At 38.5% G+C, this 15,921-nt stretch overlaps 1 protein-coding gene and 1 long non-coding RNA gene across 2 annotated transcripts; one reads left to right on the top strand and one right to left on the bottom strand.

Moving 5' to 3' along the window:
* The first annotated feature begins 396 nt into the window (after window positions 1-396).
* On the top strand, window positions 397-7,558 carry LOC119781317 (secretory phospholipase A2 receptor-like). Its single transcript, XM_038281744.1, has 6 exons — window positions 397-476; window positions 648-832; window positions 2,411-2,624; window positions 4,712-5,044; window positions 6,507-6,607; window positions 6,836-7,558. The coding sequence occupies exons 1-6, from the start codon at window positions 440-442 to the stop codon at window positions 6,947-6,949; spliced, it is 984 nt and encodes a 327-aa protein (XP_038137672.1). The 5' UTR covers window positions 397-439; the 3' UTR covers window positions 6,950-7,558.
* A 905-nt stretch (window positions 7,559-8,463) lies between these two features.
* Window positions 8,464-9,670, bottom strand: LOC119781318. Its single transcript, XR_005280522.1, has 4 exons — window positions 9,595-9,670; window positions 9,445-9,508; window positions 8,855-8,991; window positions 8,464-8,557 (listed from the first exon to the last, which is right to left on the bottom strand). It is a non-coding gene; the product is annotated as an uncharacterized LOC119781318 (long non-coding RNA).
* Between the last annotated feature and the right edge of the window lie 6,251 nt (window positions 9,671-15,921).

Here is a 15,921-nt window from a genome sequence, read left to right as displayed (position 1 = left end):
AGATGAGTCATGTACAGTAAATACTCAGTAATCGTACTAGATTACTACAGTAATCCAGTAAATATACTGCATTATTGTCCCCCATTGCTCCACCTTACGGAGGCCGTACAGCTCTGGCTCCCCGAGTACCAACCCGCCTCACCAGCTTCGCTGCAGTCATGTCTAAAGGTGAACCTTAATCATGTAACATCTGAGCAGATGTTTTCCTGCTTTTCTCAGTCATGAGGCTGAAGGTTTTCTCTTTCCTGATGAGGAGGCGAAGCCCTGTGAGTCAAATACATCATTTGGGATTTAAAGCGTGTTTGAACTGGTAGATATCAGTTGAGGGATGTTAGTTAAGCCTGTCGTCTAAAATGCAAATAGCTTATGCAAGATTTTGCATTTTCAGATGAAAAATGGAAGCCTGATTTCTGCGCTCTCAGATTAGAGACGTGATGAGATGGAGAACCTTCTTTGGGTCATCATTGCAGCATCAGGTAGGCGCATTAGGTCGTCTTTTTCAGCTTCATCTGTTTGACAAGCTGAGCTATTATCACACAAAAACAAATGTTTTATGTCATTAATGCTGTTTATTAAAGCAAAATAAAAACAGATTTTATTCCTGAAGTGGAGAATGATTCCAGATGTTTCCATGTCTGTCCCTGCAGCTCTCTGCTCCGTCTCCTCTCTCTCTGAACGGCGCTACCATTTCATTTATGAACCAAAGAGCTGGACCGAAGCTCAGAGTTACTGCAGGGAAAATTACACCGACCTGGTTACCGTGGACAACCTGGACGTCATGACAACCCTGAAAAACATGGTCGACCTGAACAAACTGTCTCCCTTTACACATGTAAAGTATTTTTTTTAATATCTGCAACCTAAAATAAGTTAAATCTATAGTTTTTTTTTTTTATTTATGCATCTTGTCTTTATTGCGAATGTTCTTGCGATCATCTTTACTTTAAAGTCCAACCCTGTAGATCCAATCCCAGGTTAACAGAGAGCTTGTAGCACAGTGCTGGTCTGAGCTTTACCAGCTCTAAGGATATTGCTTAATTGGTGCTTTTTGCAGTCCCCATGAATATATTATTATACACAGAAAAATGTGGCCTTTATGCTATTGGGAAAGCAGAAAATGATACAATACAAAGAGCGTATGAACATACAATATTTGAAAAAAAAAATGTGCTTAGGGGAGTGATGATGGATGAGAAGATGTCTTGGACATCTCATATCTTTTGTAAACAAATGTGTGAGTATTATGAAGCTAGCTAGTCATGCTCTCGTTATCGCCACGTGTGTGATGACATATTTAAGTATTGTTTAATTTCTATAAATAAAGTTAAATGACTATAATTACATTAAAAAGGGCAAAATGAGTACTTAACCTTCAGGGTTCTGCCCTCTGTTTAGGTTTAGCTTTAGTTTCTCTGTAATTTTGTATCTTTGTAGTTGTCTGGCCTTTTTGTGTTTTGAGTTACTCTCTGCTGCCCCCTTGTGCCGGTTTCCTTTCCCATTGGCTCCCTTCTAATTAGTGCTATCCACACCTGCTCCCTATCAGCCCATCACCTGTTCTGTTTCCCTTATTTACGCCACCTCTGCAGCTCCTCGTTGCTGGTTTGTTGTTTCTTTGTTGGTTGCTCCCCATGTGTTGTTTCTCCCTGGTGTCTCCTGCTTTTACGTTTTTAATTTGTTGCTGGATTTTTGCATCTGTTGCCTGTGGAACCTTAATTAAACCAGCAGAACTCATCTCTGCATTTGGTTCCTCCACCAAACAGAAAACGTACAACGATCACCTACCATCCGTAAAAACTTTGGTTAACTTTAAAATTCCTGAGCTGATATTTTACTGTTAAAGTTTTCCTGCAAATATTCAGACATGATTCTGTGACACAGATGGTCTTCACACAGTCAATGGAAGATGGAGTAATAAATGTTATCAGCCAACAGTAATAACTGCTTTAAAATCTATTTCATTGCAGGGAGTCATGGTATGTTTAGACAGAACACCAAAAGCTTGTTTTCATTTTATCCCATTTAAAAATGTTCAGACAAAAAAAACCCCTCAATATTTGGAGGAAAGAGATTGGCTATGTCAGCTGGGAGCATGTTAGCAGGGCAAGAAGGACGTGAAAAGACCTTTACATTTTCATTAATATCTTCAAAGCCAAAGCAGCACAAACAACTACTTTTACTGCACAAACCAGCACAAACGTAGCACAAACATTTGACACTAATTTTGTCTGATTTGAAGGAGGTGGGGGGGGCAACTTCACTCAGGTCACACAGACAGGTGGATAAAGTAGTGGGATGGTTTATTATCTCTGCCAGAACATTCTTTCAAAAGAGATTTAATTTGTGTCTAGGAGAGAATAAAAGTCAAGCCAATCAATAAAATGCCGACAATGATTAAACGATTTTCCAACAGGCCTGGATCGGTTTGTACTTTGACGTGGTCCGCTGGAAATGGTTGACAGACACAGAATTTTACAAAATCAACGTTCCGAACTTTGAGAACTGGGACGTTCACGAGCCAAACACTGTGTGGTACATAGCAGCATGTGGAGGGATGTACCCCTCTGGAAGGTGGCACGATACCGACTGCGAATTTGGCTATAGACCAGTCTGTTCCAATGTGACTGGTAAGTGTTCAGGCTTCCTGCTTCTTATGCTGCGTTCACACCGAAGGTGTTCTGTACCTCAAAGCTACCTGCAAGCTGCCATCGCTTCTGCAGACATTCTGCTTATCAAAAATAAATAAATATCAAAGAATGAAACTCCAAAGGCTAAAAGCAAAGCTGGTAGAATGGATTGTTATGGAAACGGAACAGAGAGCAGCTCTGATCATTATTGCTGCACTAAAACATTTTTTGGAGAAACTGTTTATATCAGTGGCGCTGTAGGTACCAGATCTGCTCGGGGCTCCGCCCCTTCTTATGACATCATCATATGGCAACTTCACTCAGACAAACTGTAGTTACGTTTCTTAAGGATCAAATCTCTTCTGGAGTCTCAAAATATTATTCGCTATATTTGCTATTATTTTATATTTAATCTGCGATCTAAAGCAGCTGAAAGTAGAAAACAATCATCAGAAGGAAAGTCCTGCCTTCTGAGACAGACTGAGCTCTGCTGTTTCACAAGGAGAAGCTAAAATATCATTTTATTTTTATTCTTTTTATTAACATCTGAAGTCAGATGGAACATCTTAAAATGACTTTCATAGAGATTTTAGACAAAAAACTTATTCTACAAACGAATGTTGTTGTCAGAAAGTTAAAAGTAGTGTAGCTCAATATGGCTAACTGAGCGAGGCCGGAAATACGTCATCAATCGGACGAAAAATTTAATGATGCTTTACTCCTCATTAAAGATTAAATACTTATCTTACAAATCTAAAAATAAATATATAAATATATTTGAAGTGGCTGCACAGTGTTGCAGCGGGTAGCACTGCTGCCTTGCAGCAAGCAAGTTCTGGGTTCAATTCCCAGCCTGGGGTCTTTCTACATGGAGTTTGCATGTTCTCCCTGAGCATGCATGGGTTCTCTCTGGGTACTCCAGCTTCCTCCCACAGTCCAAAAACAGCACGGTTAGGTTAATTGGCTTCTCTAAATTCTCCTTAGGTGTGAGTGTTTGTTTGTGAATGGTTGTTTATCTCTGCGATGGATCATGGAATCTCTCATCCGTAGAAAGCTGAGGATCGAGACCAGCGCCCCTCGCCACTCCACTTGGGATAAAGCGTGTAAGAAAATGGATGGATATTTCAAAGTATTTTACATATTAATTTTTTTTTTATGTCTTAATAAGGGTCATTGGGTGGGTGGGGCGGTGGCCTAGCGCCCTCTATTGGCCAGCCGCCACTGGTACAAATACCCAATTTAACTAGAAATGTTAAAACCTGCAGATGAAAAATATTGGATTGTTTATTCTGGTTCTTGCAGTTTTTACCTCAAACCTTAAAAACTCTTTTTATTCACTTCCAGCCGCTGCGAGCGGCAGCAGGAAATCCGCCACAGGCTGGATGCAGCAGAGAGCTTTCAGCGGGGATTCCCAGCGCCGCCTCCCAGCGGGATGCTGGAGGTCTGGAGCTCCCAACAAGAACTGCAGATTATAGCGAGATTATAATCCTGATGAACTGATGAACAGAGGATGTTGGAGGCGGACTTTCTGACATAAAAACCTGTTGAAACTATTTTTCCAGCTCATAAAGTAAATAAAGCCGAGCTGCTCTCTAGCTGGAAGCTACAGAGCAGATAAACAACCAGAGAGGCGAGCAGCAAAGCAGCTGGACCACAGTTTGGTTCGGCGTCCAGATTTCTGCGTTTAAGCCTTTCTGACCCATATAATGCCTTTGGTGTGAACACAGCATTAAGGATTTCTTACTTTCTAACTGAGCTTACTTGTGTTTCCCATTTAATTACTGCAGAATAAAATGTTACAGTATTCTGTTAGGATAGTTTTTATCCCATCTGTGAAAGAAGAGGCAGACATTCAGTAATAAGAAATTTTCTTTAAAAAGCAACAATAACTACTAGTTGTTATAGAGTAATATTTGAAAATCTTTCGTAACCAAATTAAATCATGAAATCAATCAAGTTTTTTAAAAGGAACTGAATTTTAAGAACAAATCAATTTATGGGATAATAAAGGAAGTATTGGTTGACAAAAATTTTTTGAAATAAACTTACCAGGTACAGTAAGTCCTGTCTGATTTTTATATTTCCAGGTCAGAATGTTGAATTTATCTTCATCAACACTCTGATGACCTGGATGGACGCTCGGAGCTACTGCAGGAAACACTTTACAGAGCTGGCCATTCCCAGAAACACGTCTGAGAACGAAAGGATACGGGCAGTGATACCAGCAGGTCAATTCAGCTGGACAGGTCTTTACAGAGAGAGCTGGAAGTGGTCGGATGGAACCATGTATGTGTTTCGACCCTGGATATCAGGCCAACCAAGTGGCGGATCAGAGAAATGCACATCTACATTCTTTGATCACACTGGTCACTGGGGGGACCGGCTATGTGATGATAAGAAACCATTTATCTGTCAACATGGTAGGCGGCTGTTAAAATGCTTGTTTGATAGTCCAAACTTTTAACATTTAAATCTGGGTGTCTGATTTTGATTCATATTTAAATAATTCTGCTGACAAATGTTCAATATTGATAGAAAAAAAATCTATTAAAATTATACAGCAACAAGAAAATAATCTGCCAGAAGGTGGATAACCTCTGCAAGGTTGCGACTTCCAAGACTGTGGGCTGGCTATTATGTGGCATTAAAAAAAATTTTTATACGCCTTTTTAAGCTAAATTAACTTAATTTACAAACTAACTCACACTGAGCCTGGTTCTGCTGGAGGTTTCTTCCTGTTCAAAGGGAGTTTTTCCTCTCCACTGTCGCTACAAGCATGCTTAGTGTGAGGGATTGCTGAAGAGTCAATGAGTCGATGCAATCAGCTGGTTTTCCTTAGATAGAAAACTTTGAATCAATCTGACTGGATGATCTGGTGAACTGGAAAGTGACCTGAGATGACATGATGTGAATTGGAGCTATAGAAATAAACTGAATAGATCAGCGTTGTCCCTCGCCTGCAGAGACATCCGTCTGATTGACAGTGGGTTGTGTGGAGTCAGGAATTTGAGGCAGAGGCATTTTTTGCAAGAATAAAAGGTTCGGTACAGACGGAGAGATAGAGCTCTGACTGAGACAACCTCAGTACATACATTTATACCTTAGAAACTCCCAACAGACACACACACACTCGACCCCCCCCCCCCACCCCCCCCACACCCAGGGGAACCAACCCACCCCCTGCATAAAGAACTTTCTCACACTTGAGCATTTGGAGGGAATAGGGATTGTTATATGGAGGACCCTTGGAGGACCCTGGTGTCATAGAAGTCTCCTCTTTTTGCGAGTTTCCTGAAAATGACATCAGCTTACAGTCAGAAATCACAGAGTGCTACTATCACAGCTGTCTTCTACAGTCTGTGTTAAATATTCCAGCATGTTGATGTCATCTCATTGATGTGAGGCGCTGCTCCACACTGGAACTTTATTCCAATGGTTGCAGAATAACTGAGAAATGGTTTAAAAGAGTAACTTTGGTCTAATCGATTGTATTTGAAACATTAAGCAACAGGTAGATCTTACTGCGTTTTCAAAGACTGTTAAATCCCATTAGAGGAAACACTGCTTTATTTTTTTTAACTCTGATACAATTAAAACTATGAGAGAAAACTGTTAGAACGTGGATGTCTACAAAGTTTGGTCTTCTTAGGCCTGTCATGATGTGACAGAGTGGGAGAAATCCCCTAAACGTTTTATATTTAATCTTCCCAGTTTCCTTGGTTATGGTTCATTTCTTTGGAGGCAGGATAGAGAGTTGCTCACCGGAGCTCAATGGAACCCAGCATTGTTATTACAAGTCACGATACACTCAGAAAGTTACATTTAAGGAGGTCACAATGAAATCTATTCAGGATTAAAATGTTCTGGATGTTTCTCTTAAAGACCCGGTGCCGTTCACAAAGCAAGTGGTGAAAGTGAAGCTGGTGGGAAACTCTGCTGTGGATCTGAATGATCCTGCTGTCCTGGAGAAGCTGCAGGAAAAGGTAAATCATGGCAGGAATGAACCAAGAGATTTGTTTTATCAAACCTCAACAGTTTTGATGGAGTAGATTAGATTTTTATTTTTATCACATTTCAAATGTTTCAGATTAAAATGACATGTCTTTTGCATCTGACTAACTGAGAAGTACCTCAATAAAATCTTTAACCTCATGTCGCTGGTATTTAGCCAGTCCCGTTAAGCTCATGATTCATGAAGGTTTTTGTTTCAGCTCCAGCAGAAGCTGCAGGAGATGAACTCGGCTGCAGAAGTCAAACTGAGCTGGAAGAAACATCTAGATGGAACGACCTTCTACAAGGAGAAAAAGGAGGAGGAGCTAAAGTGACATGATGATGATGATGATGATGATGATGATGAGGAGGAGGAGGAGGCTGCTGTTTCAGATATCATTAGATACTTTAAAATTTAGCACAACTGAAATATAAAATATTAACTAAACAGCTGAAGGATGTCTGTGAAGAATCAGATTAATATTTTTATTTGTAGTTGTTTTAGTCTCTAAAGGACTTTAATTAAATGTTTAACACACCGTTGGGAAAAACAGTGATGTCAAAAGTCCATAAGTGAAGATGAAGTCCCCTTATGAAGCTGTAGGTAGATTATCCACTCTCTCTATGTTGTGCTTTACATGGTGTGTGGCTGAGGTGGCAGCATCTTACGTTCATTTTCTATCCATTCATATCGGCCTCTTGCTTTCATTACATAGCAACTCACAATAACAACCAGTTTGTCCTGGCCTGTCTTTGGACCCCCCTGTATCTATTGCGGCCCCTCCTCAATGGTGAGGCTCCTTACCCTACTTCTAAGGCAGGCACATCCAAAATCGGTTCTGTTTTTAATGTTTCTCAGCTTCAGCACAGCTGATTCAGGTGGCTGTCGTTAAGCAAAAGCCTGTTAATCGGTTATTAATGGAAATCAGGTGTGCCAGCGCAGGGAAACCCTGCTGAAAAATAAATGTGCTAAGTGTACTAAAATTTAGCATACTTTTGTGTACTTGAAGGCACACTAATCATTACTATACTTTAAGTGTGTTTATGATTAGTTAACTTGAAGGATGCTATTTTGGAACAACTAATTTTGTACTAAATATATTTTAATTGTAATTAAATTGTGGACAAGCTCAACTTGAAGTGTATTTAGTGTACTTTGATGTGCTAAAGTGGAACAACTTAAAGTATATTTTGTATACTTTAAGTATATGAGTTTATATGTACTAATATATGCTTAATTAGTCAAATTAAAGTGCACTATGGTTGTATTATAACTACATTAAAAATGATTTGTTAGTGTCTTAAAAATATATAAGCTTTATACTTTTAATATACTCTTACTGTGGTAATAATATGCTTAATTATACTGTTGGCTTATTCCAATTACTAAAAAAGCATACTTTGCAGTTAATAGTAAATATACTTTATCATTACATTGCTATACTACTTTCTACCTTGCACATTCTTGCAAATGTATTAACAGTATACTAAATGCTGAAAGACTTGTGGATATACTTCCGTGCAGATGAAAAAATATACTTTAATGTATTTGAAACATGTCCAAATTATAGTACATTACAAATAATATAACTTGTACTATCTCAGAATGTATAAACATTTACATATCGACGTTAACCATTTTCATTATAAAACTTACAACACATTTTCAAATATTGGTACTTTAGTACACTTTGTAGAAATATGTCAATTTCAGGCAGCAGACCTAAACATTACAAATAAACTTTAAAGAACGCAGAGGAATACTGAACAATGAAAAACAACATTCCTTATTATTGCACCCCTAAACCCTCGCACCATACAAAAACACGCCCACCACACATTATTTTCCTTTTTTTGGCTGAACTGCTCATTGTTACATTTTCGTCTGATGGCCGTGCGCACATCAGAGACACTTGTCTACGGAAACTCCAGAAGAACAGCGTCTGTTAACCAAACAGAGAGATACTGTAAATTCATAGTATTTTTGAGCAGTACATCAGAAAAGTCTGACAAATTGTATCAGTATGATATACCAGGGTCCATAAGTGCACCAGAAAAAAAAATTGTCCATTTCAGTTGAATTTAAATAAATCTGATGCATCAAGTGGTTTTATCAGATCTGATCAAAAAAATTAAACAAAGTAACAACAAAAATTGTCAGAGATCTCAGAAAAGAAAAAAATTATGAATCCGCAGAAAGAAAGGGAAGAAAAATCCTTAAGTTTCCTTGTTTTTCCTACCACCCTCCAGGGAACCGGATGGCATTCACATTGGGAACATTCTGCATCAACATCTCTGGTGGAGTCTAGTCCAGTCCATACAATGAACCGCTCAGCTGTAACAGCAGATTCTGCAACTATGTAAAAAAAAAAACAGCCTGCACACAAATGTGCAGAGCAATTACTTCAATTGGAAAATAAATCATGTAATCACCATAATATAAATTGGTTTTTACCACATTTATACAGACAAAAATATAAAGTAAAATTATCAATTTACATGTGGTTCACTGTCTAAGAAATCATTATGGTCAGTAGTCAATACTTGTATCTGGAAAAAACAATCCAGGACACCTATGAAGGGTTAATTTTACGTTAACCCCTTGTGGGGGTTTTACAGCAACATCACACAAGATGTAGCTAGCTTGAAAGTGCATTTTCTTTTTTAGAAGAGCACATGGGGGGTGTGTTAGCCTCCTTCTCACTGTGCTAATGCATTCAATAAATCAAAAGAGCTAGTAAAATTACATATATTACAAAACATTATATCCTGACTGGTTTTACATCTCAAAAAATATATATATTTCATTCACAGGTTCATGTGAACTCACCAGGATATTCTTCAACACAATAATACAGCAAATCTTCCTGCTCAACCGATTACATCTCCTGTTTCTACAATACAAATATAATAATCAAAATCGCGTTTTATACAGATATCTTAAGATTTCAAAACCAAATGGGAATGTTTTGAAAGTTACCTCTCTCCATGCAGACCAAGGCCTTAAAAGAAAAGCACGCTAGCTCTGAGCAGGGAGGAGCCGTGACTAACTGCTGCGCAGGTGTGGTGCATTCAAAGTCTATGGGAATTCTGATATCAGTACTGAACCAAAAACTCCCCAAGACTAAAATTCTTGGGGAGCTACTACTTTACAGACATCAAGGCCAAACAACCTCCACATATCACTCCTATATGCATGAAGTGCTGTCAGCGACTTTTAAATATGTGCACTCACCAATTGGTCTTGTTTGCAGTAGCCCTGCTTTGATCCATTAAACAATACTAATGAAATGTTCTTTTTTGAACACTTGAGACAATTGTAATGTGTTAAGTTTATTTCTTTTGCATTTGGCCAGTATTAACTTTTCTGTTGCAATGTGGGTTATGCTATTTGTTAGATCATAATGTAGCACTGCACCAGCTTTAAACCACTTGCTTTTCAGCAGAACACACATTTTTGTGCACCTGTACTTTTGAAGTGAACATTTAGTGTTTTGTTCAATGTGGTTTTGTGTGTAAGATGTATTGTATCATATTTCTTTTTCAAAACTTATTAAACATTACATAACAACTGCAATAATTGCTATCTGTGTACTTTACACACAGCACAAAATTGCATAATAGGGTTTAAGTGCATTTTTGTAGTTATACTATTGAACACTTTCCAAAAGAATTACCTGAAGTACAAGCGTATATAACTTCACTTCATAATTAGATTCAAATGTAACTTAAAATGCACTCAAACTTAATATTACAGTGTCGATATTAAAATGTGTACTTTTAAAATATGCTTTCAATGTACGTTACAATGACAACTTTGAGCATACAATTTAAAATATAGCAAAAATATATGTAAAAACAAATTTAAAATAAGTACACTTTAGAAATTACACATAACTTTCACTTAAAGTATACTTTTTTAATAATATATTTCTATAAAGTGTAACATAGTGTAATTATGTTAAAGTGTGTTAAAAGTATTAGCATGAAAGCGTAATGTTAGTATACTTTTTATATATTTACAAAAAGTACAATTTGTCTAAGTACATTTTCAGTAAACTATAGGAAATATGAATATACTTGAAATACAATAAAGCACATTTTTTTTTTACCAGGGAAGCTCTAAAACCTGGAGGCCAGTGGCCTTTGAGGACCAACTTTGTACATTTCAGGGTAGTAACCTAGAGAAGCCGACGTCTGGAAGGAGTGCACTACTGTCCGCCTTCTACACTCCTCACTCATGAAGAAAACTAAAATACTTGAACTCCTCCACTTGCTAAAGGCAAGCCACCTTTTGAAACGCCTTAAAGAAAACAAAACTACTGGCAGCAGCTGTTACTTTAGGAGGAATACAAACTTTATAACTTTATTTAATCATTTGACAGACATTAGAACAGGAGGTGGATAGAGAAACCAAAATAGATAACACAAGATTTTCCCAGATAATTTTTGGCAGCGTGTCTTTAGTCAGATAAGTATAAAAATACTCGCACTATATATTACTTCAAAAAAAGTAAAAAGTGCAGTTAAGTGCAGCTCCTTCTAAATGTAACTTTTTTAGAGAGGTTCCTGTGAGAAGCTATGAACCCAGCGCTGGTTACTGCAGATTGAAGCTCCATCATTTCCATGTTTGGATGACGGCTACTGCATAAACACCTGAATTTTATACTTTGATAGCTTGACTTTAACTCTGTTTGCATGTTTTAAAGCAGAAACTGAAACCTAAGAAGGATTGAAATGCATTTGAAATGTGTTGCTGCCTTTAAATTTTCAGCAGATTTACCAATTAAAAAAATAAAAAAGCAAATATAGCCGCTTTTAGACTTAGTTTGTTGCTGATGCTTAATATATGATGAGTATTTAACTTGATGATTTTTAAGTACAACAGTAGTTAAGCTGTTATAGGTGAATGGAGGGTTTGAAATGATCATTGTATGTGTGTATCCGCTGTGAGAGACATATTCTAAAAAAATAAATCCAGTAATCACAGTGTGTTATTTTCAACTATTTATTAATATGATACAGCTGCAAATAAGTATTTGAACACCAGAGAAAATGTATGTCAATATTTGGTGCAGTAGCCTTTGTTTACAATTCCAGAGGTCAAACATTTCCTGTAGTTTTTCACCAGGTTTGCAGACACTGCAAGAGGGATTTTGGCCCATTCCTCCACACAGATCTTCTCTAGATCAGTCAGGTTTCTGGACTGTCACTGAGAAACACATAGTTTGAGCTTTTCTATTAGGTTTAGCTCTGCAGACTGGCTGGGCCACGCCAGAACCTTGATCTGCTTCTTCCAGAGTCGCTCCTTTGTTATCCTGGCTGCATGCTTCGGGTCATTGTGATGCTGGAAGACCCAGCCTCCACCCATCTTCCATGCTCTAACTGAGGGAAGGAGGTTGTTCCCTAGAATGTGGTTATCATGGCCCCGGTCATCCTCTCCTGCATACAATGCAGTCGTCCTGTCCACTGTGCAGAACTACACCCCCAAAGCATGATGCTTCCACCCCCATGCTTCACATCAGGGATGGTGTTCTTCAGATGGGTCTAATCATTCTTCTTCCTCCAACCTCGGTTAGTGGAATTCTGACCAATAAGTTCTATTTTGGTCTCATCTGATCACATGACTTTCTCCCATCCTCTGGATCATCCAAATGGTAATTGGCAAACTGAAGACGGGCCTTGACATGTGCTGCTTTAAGCAGGGGAACCTTCTGTGCCATGCATGATTTCGAACCATGATGTCTCAAGGGCTGGTACAGCAGTGTGTCTCAAATATTTCTTAATTTAAGCCCAATATTGAAGTGTGGTCTGCGCTATGTTATTCCACGCCACAACGCCAGAGAGCCAATCAGGAACTAGCTGTGGGTCTAGATACGGACGAGGCGGCAAGGAAGTCCACTTCAATCCAATCCACTGTATTTATATAGTACATTTAACAACAGAAAATGTTTCCAATGTGCTGTACATAACAAATAAACAACAACACAACAATACATGAACACAATACAACAACAGATGAACTAAAAAGGACACAGATGACCACACAACTACACATTGTTAGGCCAAAGATTAAAAGTGGGTCTTAAGACGATACTTAAAACACTCCACTGTAGGGGCAGTCTGTATATGGAGAGGTAAAGTATTCCAAAGGCTGGAGCCAACTACAGAAAAGGCTCTGTCCCCTCTGGTTTTAGGCCTCGTCTGAGGCACTATTAACTGAAGATGGCCCTCAGACCTCAGAGCACGTGCCGGAGAATAAATCTGGAGGAGGTCAGTGATGTATTGAGGAGCCATCCCATTCAGGGCTCTAAACATAAACAATAAAATCTTAAAATCAATTCTAAAACAAACAGGGAGCCAGTGCAAAGACGCAAAACCTGGTGTAATGTGTCGATGTTTTCTGGTTCCTGTTAAAAGACGAGGCGCTGCATTTTGGACCAACTGCAGACGGGAGAGAGCTTGTTGGCTTATGCCTGAATAAAGTTAATTGCAGTAGTCCAGACGGCTAGAAATAAAAGAGTATAAAACCTGTTCAAAGAGGTTAAAAGATAAAAACGGTTTTACCTTAGATAAAAGATGGAGATGCTAAAAACACGATTTTAAAAATCTATTTATTTGTTTGTTCAGTTTAAAATCGCTTTCTATGGTGACACCAAGGCTGGTTACTTTGGGGCGCAGAAAATGCTTGAAAGATCCCAAGTCACAAATGGAACTTCCAAACACCATCACCTCTGACTTGCTCTCATTAATCTTCAGAAAGTTTTTTGACAGCCAAGCCTTGACATCAACCAGACAGTCAGGGGGGTGTCAGGAGGCAGTGGCTGTTTTTAGCAATTGGCAAATAAAGTTGTCAGTCATCAGCATAGAAATGGTACGCTATGCCATGTTTGTTAAAAATCTCTTTGAGAGGAAGGAGGTTAACTGCAAACAAGTGGGGGAAGTGGGGGCAAGTTTGTTCGACAATGGAGGGACATGAGGGTGTTCACTGTGACACCCCGCAGGTGACCTGGTTTCTGAGTATAAACCAGCATTCAGGGTATTACCAACAGTAACCATGGAAACGGTGGTCCCATCTCTTTCAGGTAACTTACCAGCTCCTCCTTTGTAGTTCTGGGCTAATTCCTCACCTTTCTTAGGATCACTGAGACCCCATCAGGTCCCTGTGTGAATAAATAGAGATCAGTGGTCTGCTCTAATGGTCGGCTAACGACATGCCATGAGAGAACGAAAACTCACAAGTACACATACTAAGAAACTGCCAATGTTTATTTACAGGTGAATGAGGCAAGTCTCACTTTAACAGATTAATGGTGTGAGTTGGTGATATTACTACAGAAACATGCAACCTTGCAACCTTTTTCCTGTTTGAAGGTCTTCTATTTCTATTGCCCTTGACATACATTCCTAGGATGTTTGACCATTTGCTGATTTTACAAAAAATAGCTTTTAAGATGGTTTTAGCATTTACGTTATCTTTAACACAAGTATTACAGGCTCCTGAATCACATATAAGTCTAACTGCCTGTCCATTAATTGCTAGAACTATTCATGTTTTTTCTTTTAATGCATTTAATATCCCCCATGCTCCATACACATCTACAATTTTAACCCCTCTAATTTTTTTTATTCCCTGTATGTAGCTTGCATGACTAAAATAATTTTCTGGTGGGTTATTTATTTTTAATGTTTTTTTCCCGAACTTAATAGTTTTGGAGACCCTGCAGAAGCATTAGGAAGGCTGTCAGCTGGATCAATGCTGCAGTCACCACTCCATCTGACATCCCATCCCCCCCACCCCCCACCCCCCGCTGCCGCAGATTCAAGCTCTCTCCCTCTAAACTGTGTTTCATTATTTTTTGGACGCACAAATAACTTAAAAGACCCACAAACATAACTTTAAAGACAGAAACACATAACATTAAAAGACGGACAAACACAACATTAGATCTATTTATTAATTTTTAATAATAACATCGTATCTACTTTGCGCATGTATTATATCAACAACTCGCTATTTGGAGATCATTTAACTATATACTTATTTATCTATATATTTATTTATTTATGTATTTATTTATACATTTTTTTATTTATGTATTTTTGCACTAGTGCTTGTTTTTAGCCGGCACATAACATTTCTCCATTGATCTACTTCCACACACCATCTATTTCATACTTTTACTTCCACTTCTACAAGTATTTTAAATTACTTGGATCAATCTGACACAAACTATCCATACCCCATATGATCTTCTCTATACTCTTACCTGAACCCATCCTTTTTAATTCTTTTACTTCCCTGGCTCTCTTTAGTTATTTTATTCTTTAGTTCTTATTATTTTATTATTTTTGGAATAGAGGCGTCCCTCAAACCCATATATTTTTTAAACCATATATTCAAGTGTTTATTTTTAGTTGGATCCTGTGCTTCTACAAACTTCTAATCGTAGATTTTAAATTATCTCTAAATTTATTTTGACCTTTACCCATTTTAAAGAATTTAGTCCAGTACAAACACCTAGGGTATTCTACGCACTGGATGTTTATTCAGCAGGAAGGCACCCAAAAACTGTTGTGGTAATTTCTGCTTCTACCTTTTCAGGTGAGAAATTCTTGCCTCTGCATCCACAAGAACTGTACTGTATTAACCCCTGCTGTTTTAGTATGAAACAACAGAACCTGAAAGGTTTGATTGTTTCCTCACACACTCTCACACAGTCACACCTATTTTAAGGCCTATTATATATTTTTTTATTTTAACCAATATAGATGCAAAACACCTATCGTTACATGTACACTTTGGAGTCTCAAACTCCAGGCCCTCGCACGCATCGGATACCCAGATACCACATCTGTCAACAAAACTTGGTTTCGTCAAACATCCCTGCTGCGGCGGCTACAAACCTTACTATCTCGAGAACAACACAGAGTCCCAAACTCTAACGCACAGAATACCCAGATGCCACATCTGTCAACAAGACTTGGTCTGGTCAAATATTCTTGCGATTAGAGCTGTAACTTAAATGGTCCCAGACCAACTTTTGATCAAAAGCTTTAGGCCTACCCTTTGCTGTGTAGATCAGTCCTCAGCGGGAGCCGTCACCAAGATGCCCACGGAAGAGCTGGACCAAACTGGCCCCGTCCGGCAAAGGGAGGACGGCTGTCGACAGATTCTTGGCCTTGGTCCCACACGGTCCTGGACAATTGGATCTTGACTCCCGGGTTTCGGCACCAAAATGTTGGGTTCGAAAAATGTAGGTTCATAAAAGAGAAACTGAGTCCACACAGAAGGGGGATTTTTTAA

The sequence above is a fragment of the Cyprinodon tularosa genome, unplaced genomic scaffold (genome assembly GCF_016077235.1).
Source record: "Cyprinodon tularosa strain WSP-4 unplaced genomic scaffold, ASM1607723v1 ctg1746, whole genome shotgun sequence".
Classification (NCBI taxonomy): Eukaryota; Metazoa; Chordata; class Actinopteri; order Cyprinodontiformes; family Cyprinodontidae; genus Cyprinodon; species Cyprinodon tularosa.
Note: the sequence above shows the minus strand (reverse complement) of the source record. Positions and strands in the feature narration are given on the sequence as shown.